Below are 27,767 nucleotides of genomic sequence, written 5' to 3'. Positions count from 1 at the left end.
TTACGTAGACCATATTCTCGGGAGGTGTGCCTTCCTCGTGGGCACAGGCCTGCCCTCCGGAGGGCCTGCAATCTAAACCGTGTTGTGACGCTTGCAACACGCGAGGCTGTAACAACGCACAAGTGTAACTGAAAAAAAAAAGAACGCACAAAGGCAGAGGAGCCACGGTGCAAGCCTTTGTTCAACCCTCCACCGACTGCTCACCCTCGGTCTGATATCGCTCTTTTCCACGCGGAAAAGCAGCCCCTCAAGTTAGAAAAAAAGGATGTGTGCCGCTGACAACGTTTTCCATTAGGCCGTTTTCCCCGGGGCACCGGAAAAGATATTCGCGGCAGCGATAGGCGGTCCCATCCCTCCCTCAACCAAGCACATAAGTAACTGAAACTATCAGCCCCTTCCAGCTTCAGAAGGAGACTTGGAGGCTCGGGCCGACTTCCCCGCCCCTACCTGGACGAACACCCGAAGTGGACTTCCTCACCGTCGGGACCGGAGCGGCGGCCGGAGGCGCACCTCACTGCGCATGCTCTCTCGCCCCGCCCGCCCGGAGCCAGAACGGGGAGCGCTCGCGGCCTGGGCCTGGCCTGGCCGGGGCGTCGGCACCGGCAGCCATCTTGGCTTCCCGGGGAAAGGCGGCGCGAGGGGAAGAAGTTGTAGGGTGGGGGCAGGAGCGAGAAGGAGGGGAGAGAGAGGGGGAGGAGGCCGCGGCGGGGCAGGGCGGGGACTGCCTGCCCGCCCGGGTTGCGGAAGTGGTAGCCGCTGACCGAACCTGCTGCTCTCTCGCTACTGCTTTGGCTTCCCGGCTACCCCGCGGACGGAGAGGGCGGCCTGGCCGTGGATGGTCAGATAGCCTCTACCTCTCGCCGCCCATCCCTGGCCCCAACCGGCACGGAGCAGACGGCGGCAGCGGCAGCAGCAGGCGAGGAGGAAGATGGCGGGACGGTTGCCGGCCTGTGTGGTGGACTGTGGCACGGGGTAAGGGGGCTGATGGGCGGGGGTGGGGAAACTGAGGCGGAGGGAGGAAAATGGCGGGGCCGGCAGGAGGCCGGGAGATGAACGGTGCCGTGAGTTGCCGCTGCCGGCTGTGTCCACCCCGGCTCCGCCGGCTGGCGAGGGGTGGGGCCCGGAGCTACGGCCTCCCTCGTCCCTCGCGCTTCACCCTCTGGGAGCCGGGCGGGTGCGAGGGGCCGAGAAGCCCCCGGGGAGCGGCCTCCTCCGCCCGACCCCTCCCAGCCCTTCCCCCATCGCGGTGGGCAGCGCCGCCCGCGGAGCTGCGGGGATGGTCGCCTTCCCGGGGCCCGCGGTCGCGTTGGGGTGGTCGCGGAGCCCGGCGCTCCCGGCCCTCCTTTCCCCGCGTGCCGCCTCCTGCCCGTGGGTTTGGGCACCGCGGGGCATCGAGCGCGGGGACTGGCCTGGCAGAGGAGCGAGGAAGGAGAAGCGCTCCTGGTAGGTTTTGCAAGATTGCTGTGACAACACTCTGCCCGGGGTGTGGGTGGGGAAAGGGAAGAGTCGGACTCGGAAAATGGGAACCTAGAGCGGGTCTTTCATTTGACCACCCGCCTCCTCTTGCTTTTCGACCCCCGGTCTTTTCCATCTCCCACGACGTTCTTACCGGTCAACCAAGTCACAGTTTAATTTGAGAGAAAGATGTCATGTGTTACTTCTCTTGCCTCAAAAAAGTCCCCCAGTGAGCAAGCGCGCTGCAACTTCCTTAGTTTTGTCAAAGCCGCTTCCTGCTTTCAGTCTTTTATACCCTTATAAGGTAGTTTTTCGTTTCGAACCTGAACACATCTTATTAGAATTTTCAAAATTAAACAGTTTTCACATAGGCTGAGTTACTGGTGCTGGGTGTCAGTTTATGGGAACCTAAAAAAATGTATTTGTGTTCCACGGAGAGGGAGGAAGGGAAGCACCCAGGAGGCTTAATTTAAGTTGTATACGTTCATTCTGTGACGGTATCTTAAGGCGCGAGGAAGGTGATAGAGTTGTCAAGGGATGTGCTTGCTTTGCAAGGAGTTGTTTATCATAGATCTGTAGTGTAATTTACTCAAATACAGGATGGCGTGAAAGTGGTCGTTCCTTTTGTGTTAATAGGCATTTTAGAGAGTTGCAGCACATTTTATACTTACGTAGAAAATACTGCCAGTATTTTAATGTAGAGTGACTGCTTTACGTTGCAGTATCGGAAGTGTTTTCTTTTGTCCGTGTGTATACCTTGCTGATATATTATTACTTCTCTCATTTCCCAAATACTCCACATTTTTTGTTTGGGGGGTTGTTGTGAGAAGTGGACTGCCAGCCTTTTCCCCCCGTTTTTACTATTCAGCAAACTATTGTTACTTAAAGGATGGTCTGCTCCTCGCTATTTGCTCTCTGTTAACATTTCTCTGTAATCTTCATGCTCATACCTTTATGCAAGTGTGGCAGTTTACAAAATCCCAGCCGTGCATAGGGAAACAACCGATTTATTAATATGTTAATATAATAGTAATATAGGAGACACGAGCCTCGTTTAGCCTTGAAACTTCCATGTAGTTTTTTGATGGACAGCTAATTAAAGTTTTTTTTTCTTAATCCAATTTCATTTCCCTGAACCAGTATTTTTTTTCCCCCTTCCTTCTTAGTCCAGCTGGTTAGTAGTTTTATGTGTAGGTTGAGTTTTAAAATTAGATTTGGCAGCCTGACTAACAAAGATTTTCAAGTATGTTTTGTTAAAGAGAAAAATATTGCTACATAATTAATATTCTATGCTTTAGTAACCATTGCCTTGTCAGTAAAATTAGTGTAGATAATTGTTGCCCTAATAAAGAACATGGTAACATCTTAAGTAGGGTGTTAACTCTTTCTCACTTTATTTTTTCCCTTTGGCAATAGTTTTGGTTATTTTTGAATTAGTGTGCTGGGTATTTCATTGAGGTTAACTATCCTTAAGTGACCTCTTTCTGATAGGGCAGCCTTGAATTTAAAACACAGACTGAGTGAGCAGGAGGTGTGGGGGACAGGGGTTCAGTCTATGCTTAGGATATTTTTGTTTTAATATAGTGGTTACTCTTACATTATTACATTAGTTTTATCTCACCGGCAGAGGTTGTTAGCTGGACACTCATGATTTAAATGGAACTGATTAGGATACTTCTCACTTCCTTTTACCATCTGTCAGTCTCTGAAATTCCACCTTTAGAGATCCGTTTATTTTGGTTTTCAGAAGGCATTTTGGTCTTTCCTGTTGCCCATTATGCAATCCTGGAAAGTTACACCTTCAACTTTATTAGCACTTAAAGGATAGCTCATTGAAATTGGGCCTGTGATAAGCATCTCTAAATAAGGCCTTAATAGAGAGTTTCATGTTCCAGAATACTGTACGATCCGAGGTGGAAATTGTGCACCTACAATTTGTGTGTTCCTTTGTGCTTTAGAGAATGCATTCATCAATCACAGTTAGCCACTTAATGTAAGTGAAAAATTATAACTGGAATCAAGTTGCTCATTCCATTTCATAATGTAAGTTAGGCAAACGGTGACTGGAAAAAGTGGCCATCTATGAAATTTGGTGGTCTTAGGTAAGAAAAGCTGTAAGAGTTTCGATACATGAAGCTTAATCCCTAAATTTAAAATTAGAGATCCTCCAGCAAAAGTCTTTTATTTCAACGTAAGATAAAGAATCACCGGCCCAGATCATAAAAGAGAGAACTCCTTTGAAAAGAATTTAGAAAAAAATACTTCTTTCATATTGATAACATGTCTACATACTTTTTTGGTGGGTGATCTGTATTGGAATAGTAATGTAGAATAAAATTTTGGGACAGAGATTCTTATTGATAGAGCTGGTTGCTTAAGAACTAAGGTACAGACTCAAACGGGCTACCAGTGGTGAGGAAAATTTTTTTTTTAAAGCAGTTTTTGAAACGTTGTAATACTTGTAAAGTTAAGATTATCCTAAATTATCTTTTGCATGTTTTCCCTCAGAATTCTTCAACATTCAAGCCATATAAAGGAACTCCTTATTTACTTTTATTATGTTGTAGCTTGTTTACAAAGCTTTGCATTGTGAAATTTCTCTTCCCTTTTACGTCTTTCCTCTTTTTTTCCCTAATAAATACTGTACTGGTAAATTATTTTCATTGATTATAATAGCAGAGTTATTATAGGCTTATTGTAGAGCTCTTGGATATGTTCAGATCTAGAATGAGTTAAGGAATTTCTCTGAGTTAAACTTCTTAGCAATCTTAAAATGTAAGGATAAATATTTTGTTGGAGTCAGCAGATGAGGAGCTTATATTATTCATCCTGTCGTCACATTCTAGCTTTTAGTACAGGTAGGATGATCTTGTTTGAGAGCAGTGGGGAAGAGCTGAGTGGGTGGGAGAAAATATAAGTGGGAAGTTCATGTTTCTTACGTGAATTTTGTGCATGATATGTAAAATACTATTTCTCCAGTTGTCTGCAAGGGCAGAAACATTCACAGTATCTATTTGTTACCAAAAAACATTCATTAAAACTCTTATTCCGTCATGGGTCTTGTTTTTTTTTGCATGCTGTTTGCAGTAAGTATAGCACACTTGCTCCTGTTGAGAAGTTAGCTTCTTAGTCTTGCCTAAAATATCTTTCTCCTTTCCTTTCCTGCCAATCTCTTCCTGCCTGCCAATTTTGTGTTGGAATATTGACTTTGGATTGGGTGTATATTGAATCTAATGAACTTTTCAGCCTTATTGTAAAAAAGTTCAGAAATTTTACTTTTAAGCACAGAAGGGGAAGACCCACTAGAGGAGGACCTGCTGGTCAGGCTTTTTATTTAACTTATTTAATCTTGTGACAGCTATTTTTACCTCATATTACAAGTGAGAAAATAGAATCAGAGAATTTAAATTACTCTTTTAATGTCATGTAGGTGGGTTGTGAGAGTTGCTATTTGTATTTAAGGTTTTTTTTTTTTTTTTTTTGTATTTAAGCCCTGTGTTCTTTCTGTTACACCATGGGCACTTCTTTTCAGACCTGTGCACATTGCTTTCTTTGTATTAGTGAGGGTAACTCTTTATTCTTTTTTTAAAAAATTTTATTTATTTTTGGCTGCGTTGGGTCTTTGTTGCTGCGCGTGGGCTTTCTCTAGTTGTGGCGAGCGGGGGGCTGCTCTTCGTTGCGGTGCGTGGGCTTCTCATTGTGGTGGCTTCTCTTGTTGTGGAGCATGGGCTCTAGGCGCGCGGGCTTCAGTAGTTGTGGCTCGCGGGCTCTAGGGCTCAGGCTCAGTAGTTGCGGTGCACAGGATCCGCGGCATGTGGGATCCTCCCGGACCAGAGCACGAACCCCTGTCCTCTGCATTGGCAGGCGAATTCCTTTTTCTTAAATTTATTTTATTTACTTATTATTTTTGGCTGCTTTGGGTCTTCGTTGCTGCGCGTGGGCCCTCCCTAGCTGCGGCGAGCTGGGGGCCGCTCCTCGCCGCGGTGCAAGGGCCTCTCATTGTGGCGGCCTCTCCCCTTGTGGAGCACCGGCTCCAGGCGTGCTGGCCTCAGCAGCCGTGGCACGCAGGCTCATTAGTTGTGGCTCGCGGGCTCCAGAGTGCAGGCTCAGCAGCTGTGGTGCACTGGCCCAGCTGCCCTGCAGCATGTGGGATCCCCCAGGACCAGGGCTCGAACCCGCGTCCCCCGCGTTGGCAGGCGTACTCCCAACCACTGCGCCACCAGGGAAGCTGTGCCAGGCAGATTCTTAACCACTGCGCCACCAGGGAGGTCCTTCTTAGATGATTTTTAAGCAGTCCTCTCAGCACCTGTTATGCAGAAATTCTGAAATAGGGTGTTGGCAGTGGGAATGGAGCAGAAGAGATAAATTTGGGAAAGATTGCTTCTTTTGTTTGTACCTTTCTTCTGGCAGTTATATTGTTTTGTACGGTTTATTTAAGGTTAGCAAGGGCTTTGTAGTCAGAGCTGTTTTTGAGTTCAAGCTCTACCATTTACTAGCTGTGTGACCTTGTACACTGCAAACTCTACAGGTCTTAATTTTGTAATTTGGAGATCATAGTATCTATCTTACGGGGGTTTTGTTTTTTGTTTTTTTGAGATAATGCATGAAGATGGTTCAGCACAGTGCTTGGTACATAGTAAGAGCTCAGTACAATGTAATTATTACTGTTATCAGTTAGCTCCCTTTTTTATTGAATTGAAAAGTCCTTAAGGAAAGGAACACATTGTCTTATGCTTATTTTCTTATTTCCTGTGGGCTTTGTCTTTGCTCAGTCAAAATGTTTTTGCTGATTTGAGAGATAGAGGTATAGCTAGGACTTGGCAGTTGTTTCTAGTATATCGTAAATAGCAATCAATGAAGATTTCCGATTCTGAGTTTGAGTGGGACAATAAGGAGTTGGTTTTAAGAATCTGAGTAAGATTGGAATTTGGATTGATCCGTAATTGGAAATATTCTAAGGGGAAGTTAAAAATACAGGAGCTTCAGAACTGAAGGTGGGGATTTGACAATAATTATTACCATTTTTAAATTGAAGCTAATAAAATGACAATTTAAAGAGAGAACAAAAAGACTGAACATTAATCTTCCTTAAAAAATCTTGGTTATGTGATCTGGCTTCTTGAGCATCACAAAGAGAAGAATGAGTGAGCACTGTGGCTTGAAGTGGTGAGTGATCTCATCCCACTTTTTAGGAGGCAAGTCCTTGGGAGAGTTTAGCTCACGGTAGGGCTGAATTTTCCTCCCAGTGTTCCTCCTTGTGCAGAATGCTCCCCCTCCAGCACGTGGAGACAGCTAAACGCTCCGACTAGGAGCAGAAGTCTGGGAGGGTTCAAATGTACCTTTAGGCAGTATGTTTTCTGAAATGAAATTCCCCTGTAATAAAAGCGTTTCAATGCTCACCTGCAATTCTTTTGGAACTTGCAGCCTCTTTTATGAACTATGGATCTGTGATAGCCACTAGCATAAAGAGGTAAGAGCAAAATAATAACACTACATTAACAGGCTTTACAGCTTACCAAGCACTTATAAATTCATGAATTATTAAGTAATGGTGCAAGATAAGGTGATGTTATTGGATAAATATTTTAAATTTGGTTCTTCAAAATAGGATACTGATTAATACTGTTTTTTGTGTTGCTTGTTTTATATCTTTATGTGGGCCTTTATATCATAAAATGTATAAAAGGTACCTGCATAACTGATTAATACCAGAGCAGAAAGACAAATAGTATCTTAATTTTTCCAAAGGACTACTTTGTGGAATTTGAATAATTTTCTTTCAAAATTTTTATCAAAACCTTTCCAAACTGTTCATTTAAACACAAGTCATTCTTGCATCCTCCTTGCAACCAGGAAGGGACCAGCCTTGAATTTGTGTGACGTGTACGTTCTTTCCCTCCTTCTCCTCTTCCTCCCTACCCCTAACCCGTGCCTCAGAGACCATTTTCTTCATCTGTTCTGGTGCTGAGCATTCCATCTATAAACATTCTCCTTGAAGGCTTCTTGCCCTTTGTGAAAATGCCATACTCTTGCGAAGGATGTCTTTAACACTTTTTCAGTTACAGGGTTTAGTGTGAATGAGGGGTTGCTACAAGGAGGGTGGAAGTCTTAAAAGGGGGAACTAAGATGCAAAATACCTTACAGTTTAGGGTTGGGTTGGAAACTGTAAAAATATAAACTATGTTTTTAGTATTGGTCTATGATAAAACCCAAGTGTTTGCTTAAAGTTTTAGAGTTTAGTATAATTAAAATACAGTGTGCTTTTCTGCTTATAAGCATTTAAAAGATTCGGTTACTTTGAGGCTATTAAAAATAGCGTTTAATGTGTATTTGTGACACACTTTAGAGAAGTGCCTAATTACTCACACAGAATTAATGGAGCTGAAAAAGAATTTGAGAAATAATTTAATCCACTCTATTTACAAATTAAACAGAGGTCCAGGGTTGAGAAATGTCTTTCAGGAGTGTTTTTTAGGTGTCAGTTGACAGCATTCTTGAATTCTTTTATGTTTTCTTAGGAGTTCATGTTTATGAGTTACAGTAATTGAAATTTCTTCTTAATAGTCGAAGTAACATGTATGTTTTTTGTAGTTAAAGTAGTCTTGTTTGAGATGTGGTGCAACACATGCATCAGAATTCTTTAGTGTTTCTGTTGTAATAAAAATGCGCAGTATAAGGCACAGATGAAAACCTGTGATTTTATGTTCCCCAACATAACGTTTGAGACCGTTTTCATAAAATTGATGATCTTTTCGCAGAAGTGTGCTTTTTTAATTGTTTTAGGCATTTAAATCTTAGATACATTTATTTTAGGTTTTGGATTTCAGTTATTTAAAGACTTATTACATGGAATGTTTACAAATCAGCCATTTCAAGGCCTTTTAAGAGTTTAACAGTTTCAGAAACCCTGCGAAGTGGGTTTGTACTGTTGTATAATTACCATTTTAAAGGTGAGGAAAGTGAGGTATGGTGAGCTTAAGTAACTTGCTTATGTAAATAGTTAAGTAGTAGATATAGAAATTGAGCCCTGAGGCAGTCTGACTCCAGGGCCCACTACTAGACTACTCCAACTTGGAATATTATTCAATAAGGGTGGTTAAATTGTTAAATCCAGTTTTTGAAGAGTGTTCAAATTTCAAGCTACATATTTAGAAAAATAAATTTCTACTTTTAGAACTGTTAATTTTTAACAAATATGAACTATATAGGGAGGTCTTTGTGACCAGTTCTTTGATTTTATTAACCTGAAACACATGTAAGTTAAATGACATAGAATTATTTATTTAGTCCTTTGAATATTATAAAGACATATTGTGTCTAGCATGGTAAAACTGACAATTGCTGGTTAATTCAGGACAGCTCAATTAAGGAAATGATGTTTAATTACACATAACTTTAAAATGAAGGTGTACATATTCATTAAGCTACAATTTGAACATAAATAATGATGCATTAAAAAAGTCATTCCTCACTAATGATTGCATAAAATGTAGAGATGAAACAGTTGAACCTAAGAATAAAAATAACTTAAGAATATAGGACTATAAAAATAATTTTTATGTTAGACTCAGAGGACTTAGTACACATTTGACATTTGACTCTGCAAATAATGAATATATAGATTAAAGGAAACACATGGTTATTAGAAAGTAGATTTTTTTTTTCTAAACGAGAATGAACAGAATTGTTATTTCTGGAGTATATGATGAAGTAGGATGCATTTTATTGAAAAAGCACACGTAAGAGCTTGTATGTTTCCTGTTTGAAGGTATTTCTTTTAAAACTTTGTTTCATAATGGTCAAAAAAGGTAGAGGTAACAGCAAAAGAGACTTTGGGGGGGCTTTTTTTCCTACCTTTTCTTGATGAATTTGTTATTTGTATAAAAGACTAGTTGAGAATTTTATTGCTTCCATAATGCCTTTCAAAGGGATGTTCCTTGCTTATTTAAGTTGCCTTACTGTCAGGGAAGTTATTTTAGAAATGAAACTTTGATTTTTTTAATAAAATGAAACTATTTAAAATTGAGAGCAAACTCTTGAGAAGTAGAAATGAGAGATGTAACTTGTGGTTATATGTGAGAAATTAGCTGCAAACAACAAAATAACTTTAGCTAACCTAAGCAAAAAAAGGGATTGTTGAAGGGATATGATGTAGATCACAAAATTGATGAGAAGGCTGAAGAACCAGGTCCAGAAAAGCAGAGAAAAAGGAAGGTCAGGTATCAAGAGTCTGCTGCCAGTCATGCGGCAGAATGCTGCAACTAGACACTAGGAATACGAAGTCTAAACCATTTCATCATCTTTTGGTTATTCAGTCAAGATTGAAAGTTCTGACCGAGGTTCAGATTGGCTAGACATAGATCATGTGATATATAGAAGCTGACAGGAGTGGGATGGGTCAGCGTCAGTTCCCTCCTTCTATTAAGTGATGTGAGGTTTTGCCTCCTGTGGGTCCCTCAGGATAGGAATGGTGATTCAATTCTGGCAGAAAAAATAGTGTTCACTGTAGGGGAAAAGATGAGTATGGAGAAGTCAGTTGCTCATTTTTCTTTATGTTGCCTTAAATTCCTTATTATTTCATTTTGATAACTGCATGATCCATTACTGACTAGCAATTTGAATTAAAACTTTTTCCAAAAAATTCAGCCTAAACGTGTTGAAAGAGCAGTTTTTCTTTTTTTTTATTTTAAGAATAATGGATGATGGTTTGAGTAGTATGGGATTTTTCATTAGAACAGAAGTATAATATTCTAGCAATTTGGCATTATGGAGTATTTTGGAAAACAGGACCTATTTGATAATGACAGGCTATTTTTTAAATTTTTTTTTTTTTAAATTGTAAACCAGGAGTATAATTTAAAGAATTTGAGCTACACTTTTTTTTCCCAAGAGATAATGGGATGTGTAGATATATATGTATATGTGTGTGTGTGTGTGTGTGTGTGTGTATAAGTATATATATACACACACACATATATATAAAACTTGGAAGGGAGGAAATAGCTTATGCATTTCATTTGTTTATAGTTGGAGAAATTGGTCTTCAGTGAATAGTAAGCGTCATCTATGCAAATGAATAAATACTTTTACAGGACTTTTGTTGTGGGGAACATAAAGATGAATAGGAAATGCTGCTTGCCTTTAGGAAGCTCACATGTACACAAATGGTTATGACAGTATGGCAAATGCTCTGGTAGGTATAAAATGAAATTTTTTGGAATCATAGGTGAAGGAAAATTTACATTTTCTAAGGAGCATGAAAAAAAAATTTCCTGATAGAGATAATAATTGAAGTAGGCCTTTAAGGATAAGTAAAATATTGGTAGGCAGAAATAAGACTAGTGTACCAGGTGAGAGAACAGTGGGAGGAAATAATGAAGTGGGAAGTGTAAAGGTAGAATTTGGGTGTGTTAGGTTTGATATAGTACAAGGAAGTAGTAATGTTTGAGATGGTACAGAGAAGTAGTGAAATGTTTGATATGATACAGGGAAATAGTGAAAGAGTCTGATATATGGAAGGTGCTCAGTAAGTGCTTCTTGGGTTGAATTAAAGTAGAAAGATGTTGGAGCTGGATTATGGAAGCCTGGAAGGCCTTGAATTCTATACTAACTTCGTTCATGTTGTAGGTAGTATGAAGCCACAATCTGTTATAAACCAGGTTTATGAGAATAGGAAGTATATTTGATGACTTCGTTACGGTGATTTATGATGATAAAAAAATAATAGCCGACAGTCATGTAGTGCATACTATGTGCCATACGCTGTTCGTTTGATTGCATTACATATATTAATTCATTTTATACCTAACCCTATGAGATAGTTACTGTTATTCTCTTTTACAGATGAAACTGTGACACAGAGTGTAAATTACTTGCCAGAGATCACATAGGTAGCATGATAAACTATACTGTTAGTTCTTTCTCTGGTTTTATTGTGTATGTAATCGCTCATGCTTTAGGGAGACAGTACAAACCAGCATTGACTGGAGGCTGATAGATACTTAAGTTCAAATCTAGCTTTGCTATTTCTCTGAAGTGGTTTCTTCTCTGAGTTGCAGTTTCCCAATATGTAAAAAGAGATAGAACATCCAGGGTAATGATAAATATTAGAGATAATGTAAAGTGCATAGCAAAATAATTGGCATACAGTAAATAATGGTGGCTCTAGTTATTAAGGGTGTTGAAAGTAATTAATTACTTATTTCACTATTACAGTGCTTTCAGTTCTGTGCTGAACACTGGTATGTACAGAAAGTGATGGCATGGTTTTATACTTGAAGCTTACAGTTAAGTTACAGAGATGAAACTAATGTATGTGAAATAATTAAGGATGGCATTTATTTTATTTATTAAAATATCTTACAATTTTATTTGTCAGTAAAGCTGGGGAGAAAAGTCAATGGATAATTATAATAACCTAATTGAGGCAGAACATCTAATGGTCAAAGCATTCAAGAATGAATGTTGAGTCATCTCTTCAGGCAAAGAACCATGAAGAGCTGAGTGTTGGGTGAGGACAAGGGTGTTGAAAGAAGGTGATTATAAATACCAGCAATGTGACCTGCTGCACAAACCAGGACTGAAATAGTATTTTTTTTTTTCTGGTTATGTAGGCATTGCCAGCATTTTTTTAAAATGAATTTTTATTGGTGTATAGTTGCTTTACAATGTTGTGTTAGTTTCTAGTGTACAGCAAAATGAATTGGCTATACATATATCCTCTCTTTTTTGGATTTCCATCCCATTTAGGTCACCACAGAGCATTGAGTAGAGTTCCCTGTGCTAAAAGAGTAGGTTCTCATTAGTAAGGATGACATTTTAGTATTTAGTTGTTTGGGGAGATTAATAAGGGCTGTAGTAGGTGGAGGTTGGTTTATGAATTTGATCAAATCCTTGGAAAAGTATAAATAGGATATGATAGATGGAAGGGTAGGAAGACTTTGTCAGGGTAAGATGTGTAAGCTAAGTTGAAAGCTTTATGATGGCAGGATGTCTTTTGTTCAGTCTCCAAGTTATGGCCTCATGCATAGTACTTAATAATGCCAGCAAATATTTTATTGATGAAGGGAAGTCAGGAAGGAGTCTCAAAATATTTGAGGGAGGGGTCAGTTAGGAGATTGCCCTACCGGGAATTGAGGTATTCCTATTGGGAGCTTTGGGACAGCAAGTATTTTATTTATTTATTATCCTGCCTTATTTCAGAAGGAGTTTAAATGGGGCACAGTTGTTTGGAATGATTTGATGGGCAGTTGATTGTGTAGATCATTAAGCAGAAGACTGATAAAAGTTAAATTTATGCAATATTAGTCTGAGTCTAGTGTTTTATTTTATTTTGTTTTTAACAGCTCTGTTGAAGTATAATTCACATACCGTAAAATTTACCCTTTTAAAGTGTATAATTGAGTGATTTATAGTATATCACCAGGTTGTGCAACCATCTCCACAGTCAATTTTAGAACATTTTTATCACACCAAAAAGAAACTTCATACCCATTTGCAGAAACTCTCCATTCTCGTCACCGTCAACCCTTGGCAACCACTAATTTACTTTCTATCCTTGTGGATTTGCCTATTTGGCTAGTTCATATAAATGGAGTTATACAACTTGTGGCCATTTGTGACTGGCTTCTGTCATGGGACAAATAGTGACTGTTGTAGTCTACATGTTTCGTGGTGGACGCTTGGACTGGTTAGTAGCAAAGAGGTTGGGAAAACATCGCCAAGAGTCTTTGAAAGAATAATTATGGGAGTGGATAGAAGGAAAAAAAGGACTCTGGATAAAGGAAAATGATCTGGGGAAGGAAATGTTTACTGAATACTTAGTGAGTGCCATCCACTGTTATCTTAATTGTCGTGACTGCCTTGCAAATTTGGTTTTATTCCTTAGGAATAAAGTCTATAATCACAAGACAGTAAATGGTGGAACAAACATTTCACTCATGATTTTCGGATTCTGTGGTCCATGTTCTTTCCTCCCTAAGAGTGAAAAGGAATTATTAGATTTTAAGTTTTAGATCTGGAAGAACTGGGAGAATATTTCTGTTGACATTTAGGAATCCAGGTTCTTCCACTCAACAGTCTTGTCAGTCTTTTTGTGTTAAATAGTGACTTTCATGTAATGAGAAGAACACTGGAGGGAACTGGAAATGGAAATGCTTTTTAAAAAATTGCCAGTTATCTTTATAGCTAATTCCCTGTGAATTAGCCATTACATTCTTGTGCTAAAAGTTCCTCACACTACAAGTAGGAAGAAAACTATATAGCTAAGCTGAGAATTGAGATATCATGAAAGTTGGCATTGGGATTCATTTGTAGACCTCCATTTTCACTTAAAATTTGAAAATTATATGCTTGTTATGTAAAAATCTCTATGTGTACTTTACTTTGTTTTTATAGTATGTTAGGGTGGAAGCTGGTCATTCATATTGAGATAAAATTCTTTCAACTTTAAATTAGTGGTTCTCAATACCAAGAAATTTTGGAAAATGGGTTGTACTATTGTTAAGGTTCTATCCACCCTAAAGTTCTAGGGTCTTATATTCATTTTGTTGTATGGTTTAAAATTGTTGAAACATTGAAAGTTAAAACTCTACTGCTGTTTCTCCCTTAGGTAGTCTACAGAGTCACACACCATATTTAGCGTAATAGCTTTGGTACATATTTGTTCTTTTCTGGAATGATTTTTGTCCTAGCTTTTTATTCCAGTTCATTTTTGAAATGTAATTTTTTTTTTTAAAGATTCTGTTCTCATTTAGTGGTTCAATATCCGTAATGTATTGGGATCTTCAAGTAGTTTTTTGCTTGATAAGGTTTTTCAAAGCAAAAAGAAAAGTGAACCATTGTATTAAATAAAAAAGTATTCTGTCAAATCAACTACATGCTTTCAATAAATAAACATGAATTTGCAGAATTAAAAATAATATCCAACATGAGGGATGCTACTGCTTTTACTACTTAAAAATATTCTTTCCATAAATAAATTTCTTCCTTTTAGAAAGGTATACTGAATAATGTAACATATACCCCTGTTTATCAGAATAATTACCTGGTAATGATTCATTTCTTTTTGTTTTTTAAGAATGAAACAACATTATAAATGGCTCTCCTCAAATCCACTTTCCCCCCTGCCCAGAGGCAGTTAGGACCACAATAAAGTAACCATTTCTTGTATAAAATTCTTTTTTTTTTTTTTTTGCTGTTCATGTCTATCAATCCGAGCTTTCCCTCTCTCCTAACTTTATTACATTTCCACTGCTGTTCTTCTAATCACTTTGATAACTTCAAAAGTGCTTTTGAATTCTCTCCTTTACTGTATTCCTTTCTCAAAGCAATTTCCAACTTTGCTGACCAAAACCAGCATTGTAGATCTTTTCTCATTGCTACCACAGTCCAGGGAGATTTTCTGTATATTTAACTTGCTTCCCTGGGCCACAAAGAAAAAATTTGGTTTAGTTTTTCAAAGTATTATATTGCCCTTATGAATTTCATAAACTTAGGATAGCTTTGCCTTTTTCATTTTATGGTCTCTTTTTAAACACCTCTTAGAAAATGACACTTTCTTATTTAAGTATAGGAAAGCATAAAGAAGTGAAGTAGATTAATGATTTCACTATCCGGATAACCCAATGACATGTTTTAAATTAAAGTAACATACATGCCTCTCTATGCATGAATTATCTCTGGAATACATAAGTGATTGCCTCTTGGGTTAGCAGTGGGGTGGCTAGGAGATAGGCCTGGTAGGGAAACTTACTTTAGTACTTTTTATGTGGTAGGGAAACTTACTTTAGTACTGCTTCTTGTTTTATTTGTTAAAATTTTTATCATGGGCTAATGTTACCTATTCAAAAATTCTTTAAAAAAATAATTTAGTGCATGGTTAGACCATTTAAGACAAGTGTTAATTTGAAAAACAAAATTCTCCCATCCTGCTATCTGTAGATAATCAGAATTTACTATTTCTTGTTTAGACTTCCAGAAGACAAAGTGTATGTATATGCTAGCATTATATACTAGAATTATTCCTATGTAGTTTTATTTTTTCTCTACATATATATGTAAATTTTTGTTTACAATTGACATAAAAATATTTGATACGAAAGTATCAAGGTATTCACAAAATGTATTTTCCCTGTTTAGGACTAGATGTGAAAGTATTCTCGAGGTATTTCAAAGTAATAAAGTATAGTGTAATTAATATTAAAAATAGACACACGTGTACATAGGCAGGAAAACACATACACACGCACCATTTATTAAGGAACAGCAAGTTGGAAGGTATTAGGACTGTACTAATTTTGCCTGGGAATCATACTGTGGAAATCAGATGTGTTCCCAAAGGACTGATGAAAATGGAAGATTTGAAAAGGGCCTTGGAGGAAAAAAAGGATTAGGATAAAATAAAACAAGAGCAACAATGAAAAGAAGGATGGAGCATTTATATTTTGTAAGAGCTAGGATTTTTGTTTTTTGTTCCTAAATATAATTATCAAGGCTTTATAAGAGTGATTCTTTCTACTTCAGACATAACAGAGTATATTGCAGGGGTTGAGGATTATGAAAGTGAATTGTGGGTACTTAGATGAGTCTGGGAAGGGAAATAGGGTAGTATTCCAACCAGTGAAATTCATTGAGGTGTTCTAAAAAGTAGAGCCTTGATTTTTGTACTATTAAACCATGCTTGACGTTAAACTGTTAATAGGCACATGTACGTTTAAGTTTGTTATGTCTTCTTGATGAATTTATCCTTTTATTATTATAAAATTTCTCTTTATCTCTGGTGTTAACACTTTTTCTTCAAGAAGTTTCATCTGATATCAATACAGCCACTTCAGAGTTACGTTTACTATTTACCTTCCATCCATCTTTCTTCATTCTCCATCTCTAAAGTGCATATCATGCAGACAATATATAGTAAGGGCTTTCTTCCTTTTTCTTTCTTCCTTTCTCTTTCTTCTGTCTCCCTTCCTTCCTCCCTTTTAATTGGAGACTGTAGTGTGTTACATTTAACGTAAAAATTGGTACAGTTGAATTTTGGTATACCGTCTTATTTATTTTTTTTACTTAGAGTTAATAATTTAAAACTTTATGCAGAGTAGAAACCATGCATCTCTGTAGATCTGTTAACTCTCTTGACACTCCCTCTACCCTACTGTCCTTGTATGCTGTAGTTATCATAGGTATTATATCTGCATATGTTATAACCCCACAAGGTAATTTGATTTTTGCTTTAAATAGTCAAAAGTGTGTTAAAAAATTAAGCAGAAAAAAGTCTCATTTACCTAGCTGTTTCCCATTTCTGATGTTCTTCATTAATACCACAGTTTCCCTCTGGTATCGTTTCCCCTCAGCCTGAAGAACTTTATTTAGCTCAGGTTTGATGGCAGTGAGTTTTCTTTTCTTTTTTCCTTTTTTTTAATAGATCTTTATTGGAGTATAATTGCTTCACAATACCGTGTTAGATTCTGTTGCACAACAAAACGAATCAGCCATATGCATACACATGTCCCCATATCTCCTCCCTCTTGAGTCTCCCTCCCATCCTTCCTATCTCACCCCTCTAGGTCATCGCAAAGCACCAAGCTGATCTCTCTGTGCTGTGCTGCTGCTTTCCCGCCAGCCAACTGTTTTACATTTGGTAGTGTATATATGTCGATGCTACTCTCACTTCACCCTCCCGCCCCATGTCATCGAGTCCATTCTCTATGTCTACCTCTTTATTCCTGCCCTGCAACTAGGTTCATCAGTACCATTTATTTATTTTTAGATTCCATGTATGTAATCCTTTGTATTTCTGCAATGTCAGTTGTGATTTCTCCTTTTTCATTTCTAATTTTATTGATTTGCGTCCTCTCCCTTTTTTTCTTGATGAGTCTGGTTGAGGGTTTATCAATTTTGTTTATATTCTCAAAGAACCAGCTTTTAGTTTTATTGATCTTTGCTTTCTTCATTTCTATTTCATTTATTTCTGCTCTGACCTTTATGATTTCTTTTCTTCTACTGACTTTGGGTTTTCTTTGTTCTTCTTTCTCTAGTTGTTTTAAGTGTATGGTCAGATTGTTTATTTGAGATTTTTCTTGTTTCTTGAGGTGAGATTGAATTGCTATAAACTTCCCTCTTAGAACTGCTTTTGCTGCGTCCCATAGGTTTTGGGTCATCGTGTTTTCATTGTTATTTGTTTCTATGTAGTTTTTAATTTCTTCTTTGATTTTTTCAGTGATCTCTTGGTTATTTAGTAGTGCACTGTTTAGCCTCCATGTATTTGTGTCTTTTACAGTTTTTTTCCTGTAATTGATTTCCAGTCTCATAGCATTGTGGCCAGAAAAGATGCTTGATAAGATTTCAGTTTTCTTAAATTTTCCAAGGCTTGATTTGTGACCCAAGATGTGATCTATCCTGGAGAATGAGTTTTCTTTTATTTGAAAAATGTCTTTATTGCACTTTCATTTTTGAAGGATATTTTTGCTTTTAAAAGATTTCTGGGCTGACTATATTTGCACCTCCTTCAGACTTAAAAAATGTTATTCCACTGTCTTTTGGCCTCCATAGTTTCTCATAAGAAGGTGCTAGTAATTTGAATTTTTGTTTCCTGTTAATGAGCCATTTTTCTCCGGCTGCTTTCAAGATTTTTCTTTATCTTTGATTTTCAGTAGTTTGATTATGATGTGCCTAGGTATAGTTTTCTTTGGATTTATTCTGCATCTCTCTCTCTCCCTTCCTTCTGGAACCTATGTCACCTTTCAGATATTGTTCCCCAAGTCTCTGAGGGTCTATTCTTTTCACTTTGTGTCTCTCTTTTTAATTTTTTTCCCCCTCTTGTCAGACTGAATGAGTTTTACTGATCTGCCTTCAAGTTCACTGATTATTTCCTCTGTTCTGCTGTTTAGCTCATCCAGAGAATTTTTTATACCTGACATTGCATTTTTCAGTTCTGTAATTTTCATTTGTTCTTTTTAATAGTTTTAGAGTTTCTGTGATATTTACTACTAGTCATTACTATTTCATTGTGATAGTCACAGCTGCTTTCAAGTCTTTATCTGATAATTCCAACACTGTGTCATTTCGTCTTCTGTTGAGTATCTTTTCCTTAGAGAATGGGTTACGTTTTCATGATTCTTCATAGATGGAATAATTTTGGTTTGTATGAATATATCAAGCCTTGCTTATCTGTTTTCTTGATGAATATACACTGTGCTTCCAGTTTTCGGCCATTATGAATAATGCTCTTGTGAACAAATGTTTACACTTCTTTGTGGGGACATATTTTCTTTGGTATATACCTAGAATTAGAATTGCTGGGTCATATGGTAAGTGAATGTTTAAGTGTTTTCCAAAGTGGCTGTTTTATTTACAAATGATTTTGATTATTTTCTATCATTCCAACTAGGAATGTATGAAATTTACCTCAGTGTACTTTTTTTTTTTTTTTTTTGTGGTATGCGGGCCTCTCACTGTTGTGGCCTCTCCTGTTGCGGAGCACAGGCTCCGGACGCGCAGGCTCAGCAGCCATGGCTCACGGGCCTAGCTGCTCCGTGGCATGTGGGATCTTCCCAGACCGGGGCACACACCGGTGTCCCCTGCATTGGCAGGCGGACTCTCAACCCCTGCGCCACCAGGGAAGCCCTCCTCAGTGTACTTTTAATTTGCCTTTGTTTTTCTTTTTTTACCCCACAGAGTTGAGCATCTTTTCATTTATAGCCATTTATATTTCTTTTTCTTTGAATGGTTATTGTCTTTTACCTTTCACTTTCTTCTCTCCTTATTTCCCTCCCTTGTTGACATCACCTCCTAGATATCCTTTATATATTAAGGTGATTAACTCTTTGTCTCTGAGTGCAGCTAATTTTTCTCTTTTGGTCATTTTTCTTTTGGCTACTTTTGGTATGTTTTTGTGAAGAACTTTTAAATTTTCACATAATTGGAGTATCAGTCTTTTTTTTAATGTCTGGATTTTGAATTATAGTTACTAAGACTCCCCTGTTCCAGGGTTATAAAGAAGTTATCCTGCATTACCTTTTAAAGTTTTTGGTTTATTTCCCTACCCTGTTTTAATATTTCATCCATTTAGATTTATTTTGTTTTAACATGTACGATATGTACAGAATTTAATTATTTTCCCCAGTAGCTGTCAAGTTTACGTAGCTGTTTAAGAAAATTGTTGTAAAATATACACAACATAAAATTGACAGTTTTAACCATTTTTAAGTGTACAGTTTAGTGGCATTAAGTACATTCACAACTATCACCACCATTCTTCAGAACTTTTTCATTTTCCCAAACTGAAACTCTGTACCCATAGAACAGTAACAACCATACCCCACCTCCATCCCTGGCAGCCACCATCCAGCTTCTGTCTCTGTGAATTTGACTATTTTGGGTACCTCATTTAAGTGGAATCATATAGTATTTGACCTTTTGTGATTGGCTTATTTCACTTAGGATGATGTCCTCAAGGTTCATTCATATTGTATGTAGTAGCATGTGTCAGAATTTCCTTCCTTTTGAAGGCTAACTAATATTCCATTGTATGTATATACCACATTTGTTTATCCATTCGTCAGTGGACCCTTGCATTGCTTCCCCCTTTTTGTCTATTATGCATAATGTTGCTGTGAACATTGGTGTACAAAAATCTGTTGAAGCCCCTGCTTTCTTTTTTTTTTTTTTGGTATATACTCAGAAATGGCATTGCTGGATTTTGTGGTAATTCTGTGATTAATTTTTTGAGGAATTGCCATATTGTTTTTTGTAGCAGCTGCACCATTTTACATTCCTATCAGCAGTGTGCAAGAGTTTCTCCGTATCCTCACTGATATTTTTGTTTGTTTTTGATGTTTTGGTAATAGCCATCCTAATGGATGTGAAGTGGTATCTCATTTTGGTTTTGATTTGAATTTTCTTAATTATTAATAATGTTGAGCATCTTTTCATGTGCTTGTTGGCCTTTTGTATATCTCCTTTGGAGAAATGTCTATTCAAGTCCTTTGCCTGTTTTAAAAACTGGGTTGTTTATTTTGTTGTTGAGTTGTAGGAGTTCTTTATATATTCTGGATATTAACTCCTTATCAGATATATGATTTGTAACTGTTTTCTTCCATTTTGTGGGTTGCCTTTGCACACTATTGATAGTGTCCTTTGGTACCCAAAAGTTATTAATTTTGATGATGTTCAATTTATTTTTTATGGTTGTTGTTGCCTCCTTGTGTCATGTCCAAGAAATCCTTGCCAAATTTAATGTCATAAAGCTTTGTCCCCTATATTTTCCTCAAAGAGTTTTATAGTTTTAGATCTTATATGTAGGTCTTGATCCATTTTGAGTTAAATTTTGTATGTGGTATAAGATAAAAGTCCATGTTCATTAAATAATGGATATCCAGTTTTCCCAGCACCCTTTCTCGAAAAGACTATCCTTTCCCTGTTTGAATGGTTATGGCACCCTTGTCAAAAATTATTTGACCATATATGGGAGGATTTATTTCTGGGCTTTGTTCTGTTCCATTAGTCTGTGTGTCTCTATGTCAGTGCCACACAGCTTTTGTTACTGTAACTTTGTACTAAGTTTTTAAATCAGGAAGTGTGAGACCTCCAACTTTGTTTGAGATTGTTTTGGCTATTCATAGTCCCTTGAGATTCCATATGAATTTTAGGATGGATTTTCTCTTTCTCCCAAAAAAACATTGTTGGGACTTTGATAGCAATTGCATGGATCTGTAGTCAATTTGAGTAAGTAACTTCCAAATGTGAACGTTTGTCCCATGTCTGACTCCTATACTAAATAATCCAATTATCCAAATGGCAGATTTAAGAAAAATCCAAGCTGTTTAATCCCATGTTTAAAACTAAAGGGAAGGAAAAGTTATCAAAGTGTCTACTAGCTGTAGAAGGAAGAGTTTTTCTGAAGGTGCTACTGAACAATGAGGCCAAACCGAAACATCGGAGTTTGGAGCAGAGAAAGGTTTATTGCAGGGCCGTGTAAGGAGATGAGCAGCTTGTGTTTTACATGTTTTACCCCTACCCTTTACTTTTATACAAATATCACATAGTTGAACCATTGTTCTGTACCTTGCTTTTGTTCAGTGAACAATACGTTTTGGAGATTGTTCCATATCTGTACATAAGGAGCTTCTTCAATCTCTTTTTTAATAACTGCCTAATATTCTATAGTATAAACGAAGCATACTTAACTAGTTTGATGGCTGTTTATTTCCAGTCTTTTGCTATTATAAGCAAGATTGTCGCAAAAGGCCCTGTTATATGTTATTTTGTACATGTATGAATATCCCTGTAGGATCAATTTCTAGAAGTGCAGTTCCTGGTTAAAAGCTATGGGTATTTATAATTTTGATATAATTTTGAAAGCAGAGATGTTTAAATGAACTGAAACGATGGAATTTTGTATAGTATTTACCCAGAGTGGAATCTCACTTTATAACAAATGGAAATCTAAGAATTAAATTCATAATTGCTGAGATATTTGTGAAATCCTTATGAAATTCTTTATGTTTTTCAGGTATACAAAACTAGGATATGCTGGAAATACGGAACCACAGTTTATCATCCCTTCCTGTAAGTATTTCTTTTAAGTCACAAATAAGCTGATTTAATATCTTTTAATAAAGTAAAATAAATAATCATTTTTGACACTCTGTAAGATTTAGTCCTTTAAAAACATGGTTTGCCAAGTTCTAAGCATGGCCTCATTTCTGTACCTCTGACCATTCATTTCAGATCTCTGTTTAGCTCTTCATTTACCAGATCTGCCAAATACCTTTTTAAAGACAAAAATGAATGAGCTGATAATTAAACAGTTTTCTGCTTTGAGGGTATTGCTGTTAATAATGTGTGTGTGTTACTATTAAGTAATGCATTCCCCATCACACGCCTACAAAGGCTATCCTTTGGTTTGTGGATGTGATTGTTTGCAGGACTCGTGCTTGTTGACATCCCTGACAAGAGCTCATGTTTCAAAATAAGGATGGCATCTCATCTTTAGAGATGTGGACTTCAGCTGTTTTCTGACATCTTATAACCATACTTACATTGTTTTTGTTTTATCTTATTTCTGTTAACTTCACTTTAGCTGACTGTCCACTTCCAATAGTTTGTCTTTCAGAAGTTTTTAAAAAATACTCTCACACTTGGTTTCTTAGCACTCATATTTGTTAGCCTGGGCTATGTATGTGTTCCTAGATGAACCTGTTTTGGGCTTCTGACTTTTAGACAATTCACCTTTTGTACATAATGTAGTAACATTTCTGAACCACCTGACCTATGCCAAGTTAAGACTTTAGCATACCAGATGGTAAACCTTTTGAGCCATTCCTTGGTGGTGCTAACTCCTAGACAGTTCTAGTATCACTAGTATTAGACTGTTTGAATATTTTTGTGTATTCTTATTAACTTATGAAAATAAGAAGGAAATGGAAAAATAAACATGCAGAGAATAGTGAAAGCAGCTTAGGATTCAAAATCCGTGAAGTTGAGAATGAGGTAGAAATTACTGGGCTTGCCCAAAGCTGCAGATCTTTAGTCTCAATTGGGTACTCATCAGACTTGAACAGGTTGATTGTTTTGTTGTTTATATATAGTAAGAACAAAATTTAAAATGTGTGAAGTGTGTGTCAAAATTGTCTTTAAAGGGGGAGCTAGGACATATTTTCACTCTCTAGAAACAAACCTATTTGACTTCTGCACTTCTGATATACTTTTGGTATACTTCTTTAGGGATTATTATCTAATAATCTAATTCTTACCATCTGAGAATTTAGGCTGTTACCTAAGTCTAATTCTTTAATGCCTGGAATAGATTTTAGGGGACAGTGTTGCTCATTCATAGGAATACAGTGGTCTTAATTTGTAGTACTGTTGTCTTTTTCTTTATGTTTTATTCATGCATATTTGTTATCTACACTGAGGGACAGATTTGCTTTTTTGTTTTGTTTTGTTTTTTTACTTTTGTCCCACATTTATATATAAACATATTGATAGTTTGTTGTTTAAGACTTTGACAACAAATATTGCCTCTATTGCTGACTAAAATAGAAGTACTTTTGTGGACTAGTACTTGACATTAGTTATATTTGAGTTTAGTATTATACCATTGTGTATTGGTTGTATTAGTTTCCCAAAGCTGCCGAGACAAAGTACCAAAAACCATGTGACTTAAAACAACAGAAGCTTACAGTCCTGGAGAAGTCTGAAATCAAGGTGTCAGCAGGACCAAGATCTTGCTGACAGCTTTAGGGGAGAAATCTTCCTTGCCTCTTAAAGCTTCTGGTGTTTGCTGACAGTCCTTGATGTTCCTTGGCTTGTATATGCGTCACTCCAGTCACATGGCTGCCCTGGGTGTCTTCATATTGTTTTTCTTCTGTGTGTGGATATGTCCAAATTTCCTATTTTTATAAAAACACCAGTCATTGCATTATAGCCCATCCTGCTAACCTCACTTTAACTTGAAAGACCCTATTTCCAAATAAGGTCACATTCTGAGGTGCTAGAAGTTAGGACCTAAAACATATCTTTCTGGGGGTACACAGTTCAACCCATAAAATGCTGATTTTGTAATCTCTTAATTTATAATCTTTTATAAAACATTATGTTGTGATTAAACGTTTATTTCAGGAGATTACTGATATGTTAACTCTCATCCTTGTAAAGTTTGGTTTTGCTTATGCTCTTAAGTGGCTGTGTTCAGTCTTTGTTGGAAGCCCATATAATTTTGAACTTTTGAACCTTGGGTTCTCATCACCATTGTATCCTTTCTCTATTTCACCTTTCTGCCAAAATTTGCAGTTTCACTTTTCATTGTCTTATGAGAAGCTGTGGCATGTTAAAAATCCATTTGTGTATGAAAGAAGGTTTTTGATTTTGGGGTTTTTTTTCACGCAGCCAGTCTTAATGCTGCAGGTGTAGTTTTATAATGAGCCAATATAATCACTGCCACTGATGAGCACGGATATTTGATCTGGAAAACCTGTGGATATGGTTCAAAGTTATTTTCATAATCTTTGTTTTTTAGGAAGTTTATAGTGAGCCATCTGATGTCTGTGTACATTGTAAATAAATTGCTAGAGAAGCTTTCTAACATTTAGAAGTAGATTGGATTTAGAATTTCCTTCAGTATTTTCTACCTACCTTGTTAAGGGTATAAATTGTTACTAAATGAAAGTGTAACAGTTGGGTGCCACATCAGCTTATGTGCATGCAGATTTTTTTTGTTGTTTTTAATTTTTGGCCGTACTGTGCATCATGCAGGATCTTAGTTCCCTGATCAGGGATGGAACCCAGATCCCCTTCAGTGGAAGCACAGACTCTTAACCACTGGACCGCCAGTGAAGTTCCCAGGCAGATATTTTGAATGAAGAACCGTTTAACTTGAAGGATTCAGAAATTTATAACTTAATTAAGAAATATACAAGTTTTAGGTCTAGAACTGTATGCTGGATTTCTGAAATTATATAAGGAGATTGTTGTGGGTTTTACCTAAATGATTTGAAATTTCCTTTTGTATATGTGATTTAAGTTTATCAGGTCTTTATGCCAGCGTTATACCTAAATTACTAGCTCATAATAATGCAAATAGGATAGAAATATGAAGAAAGCTTTAAAAATAAATTCCCCGTGCAATTTTCCTACCTTTATAACTGTTTTTCAGTTTTTTCTTTCTGATTGTCCATCAAGCATAGGTTGACTTGGTGAAATTATAATTTTACTCAAATCAAAATAGATCTCACATAGTTTTTAAAAACATAACTGAAACATTCCCACAGCAGTACTTTTTGGGGGGGGGGGCTTTTTACACTTGAGGCCTTGTCTCTGGGTGGAAGTTGAGTTTTTATTGTGTTAGATGAATTTTGTCTTTTTTTTTCTTTAATGACCTTTTTGCTTTAATTTGACACTTTAAATATACTAGATCATGTTCTATTTAGTAACACTTTATTACGGAAGAAATACAAGTGAAAAATTTGTCTCACTTGAAAAAAATACAATTTTTGACATGTATAAATAACTTCTATTTTAAAGGTATTGCTATTAAGGAGTCAGCAAAAGTGGGTGATCAAGCTCAAAGGAGGGTGATGAAAGGTGTTGATGACCTAGACTTCTTCATTGGTGATGAAGCAATAGAAAAACCTACATATGCAACAAAGGTATATTTTTATGATTTGTATAAATATAAATAACATTCTCTTTCAAAAAATTAGTTTGTTCTATAATTGTGCCACTTGGAATTTCAGTCAATTACAAGCCTAATACCCTCAACCTCTTCACAATAGAAATTTCTTCTTCTCTGTGGCTCCTCCCAGCCTTGCTTTGACTGTACTGTTTTTTTTTCCCCAAGAGGAAGATTTTAGCCCCTTCAGGTGAGCAGTATTTACTTTTTCCATCTCAGAATCATCAATGTGATTGGCTTTCTCTTGCCTCCACATCGCCACACCTAGAGATATTTCCCTCCCGTCTTTATTCAGACCCACACTTTCTGCCCTTTTGAAGCCTATGTCATCTGGAAGTGCCACTCTCTTTCCTTCTTTTTATCTTTTTCCCTTTCTTGTTTGTTCCATACCATTCTTCCTCCTTTTCCCTTATTATTGAGGTGTAATTTATATACAGTAAAATAGGTAAGGCTTAGTTACACAGTTGAAAATTTTTTGTGACTGTAATCATAAAAGTTCAGGACATAGAACAAGTCTAGTAACCCAGATGCTTTCCTTGTGTCTGCTCCCATAGTCACTACCCAACCTGCACCAAACGGGAAACGCTATTCAAATTGACTTTACCTAATTTGCACATTTCTTCCTTGGTCCCTCTTTTCTTCCGTTTCAGTAATTTCATTAATAAACAGCTACCATGTATAAACAACTTTACAAAGTGCTGAGATTAGATAAGAAAAATGGCTTTCCTGACTTCAAGTCTATTATAATTGGTGGAAAGGAAGCCATTGAAGAAATAATTATAAGTGGCTTGTAGTTATACAAATATTTGGCTCTTGGAGCTTAGAAATAAGACAGAACTGGGGATAAACATTTAGAAGGTATTAGTTACCTTTGGAAGGGGTAAGATTCCATAGGGATAGACCTAGGACAGAGCCTGATCAACGCATCATTTAGGTTTGGATGGAGGAGGAAGGCCTACAAAGGAGACTGAGAAGGCGTAGTTAGAGAGACTGGGTAAAGAGTAAGGAGAAATAAGAGTGTGGGGTGCTGCGACCAAGTAAGCTAGAGCCCATAGGTTATTTGCTGTCTTTAGCTACAAGGATGTCATTTATAACCTTAATAAGAATAGTTTTAGAAGAGCAGTGAGGCTGGATTAAAGTAGATTGGATTATGAATGACAAGGAAAAAATGACAGTAATATTCAGTGAGGTGGAAGAGATGCTTAAATGCTAGTGTGAAAGAGTCATTAGAAAAAGAGATTAACAGGAAAGTGGAGTATAATACAGGGCTCTTGACAAAGTTAAAGGGATGGAATCCAGATGATCTAATTGATATGTGGAGGATCTCTTACATTATAAAAAATGAAAAAGAAAAAAGAGGTAAGTATAGAATCAGTTTTTTAGATTTGGTGAAGAAAAGTTGGATGTTGGCTTCTGCTTTCTTTGTGAAATACATGGTGATGTTATCTCTGCTGCCCAGGAAATAGCAGGGAGAAAGTGAAATCTGAGTGATAGGGAGAATATTTAAAATCATCACTGTGGATAACAGAGTAGGGAAACAAAGGCTTGCCAGGTAAATTTAGGTCCATTTGGGAATAGCAATTACGAATTCTTAGTTTTATCAACCAGTTCTGTGTGATTTGTGTGATCAGCATTCTGGGTATAGGCAAGTTTAGGGTAGGACTGTGCTGAGTTGGGTTTTGGTAGATGGAATGACAAAAGGAAGTATGAATAGTCAAAGTGATGGGGCCTAAAATCTAAACTGTGTGTGTGTTTGTGTGTGTTGTGAGGGGGATGGTTTTTGGCGAGGGAAGAATTACAACAACGAGTGGACTGCAAGTCTAATTGTGATCGCGAGAGATATAGTGAGGTGCTGGAGTATGCTAGAAGGATAAGAAGTTGTGATCAGAGAGGGGTGTACTTGCATTTCAGGGATTTAGAGATGATAGTGATGATCTAAACTGTGGCCAAAATGGAAAAGACACCTTTGAATGTGATGAAGTCGGTGAGCTGAGAGGCCAGAGTTCCTCTGCATTGATTCTGTTCTTTTAAACATTTTCATGTCTTCCAAATGCAACAAACACACCCGAACGACAAAAATTCTTTCAATCCTACCTTCTTTCCTCAGCATTTTAGCCATTGTTTTATTTTCTTCTTTTAAAAC

General features: G+C 37.2%; 1 protein-coding gene across 1 annotated transcript in view; it reads left to right on the top strand.

The window, feature by feature from the left end:
- Positions 1-613: 613 nt before the first annotated feature.
- ACTR3 (actin related protein 3) overlaps positions 614-27,767 on the top strand; it is a 57,513-nt gene continuing 30,359 nt past the window's right edge. The window contains exons 1-3 of the mRNA XM_004276490.4: positions 614-972; positions 21,965-22,020; positions 25,477-25,601. Of these exons, the coding sequence (XP_004276538.1) occupies positions 929-972; positions 21,965-22,020; positions 25,477-25,601 (225 nt within the window). The 5' untranslated portion in view covers positions 614-928. The remainder of the gene's footprint in view (positions 973-21,964; positions 22,021-25,476; positions 25,602-27,767) is intronic.

Source organism: Orcinus orca, chromosome 7 (assembly GCF_937001465.1).
Source record: "Orcinus orca chromosome 7, mOrcOrc1.1, whole genome shotgun sequence".
NCBI classification, from domain to species: Eukaryota; Metazoa; Chordata; class Mammalia; order Artiodactyla; family Delphinidae; genus Orcinus; species Orcinus orca.
This window is presented reverse-complemented; position numbering and strand designations above follow the sequence as displayed.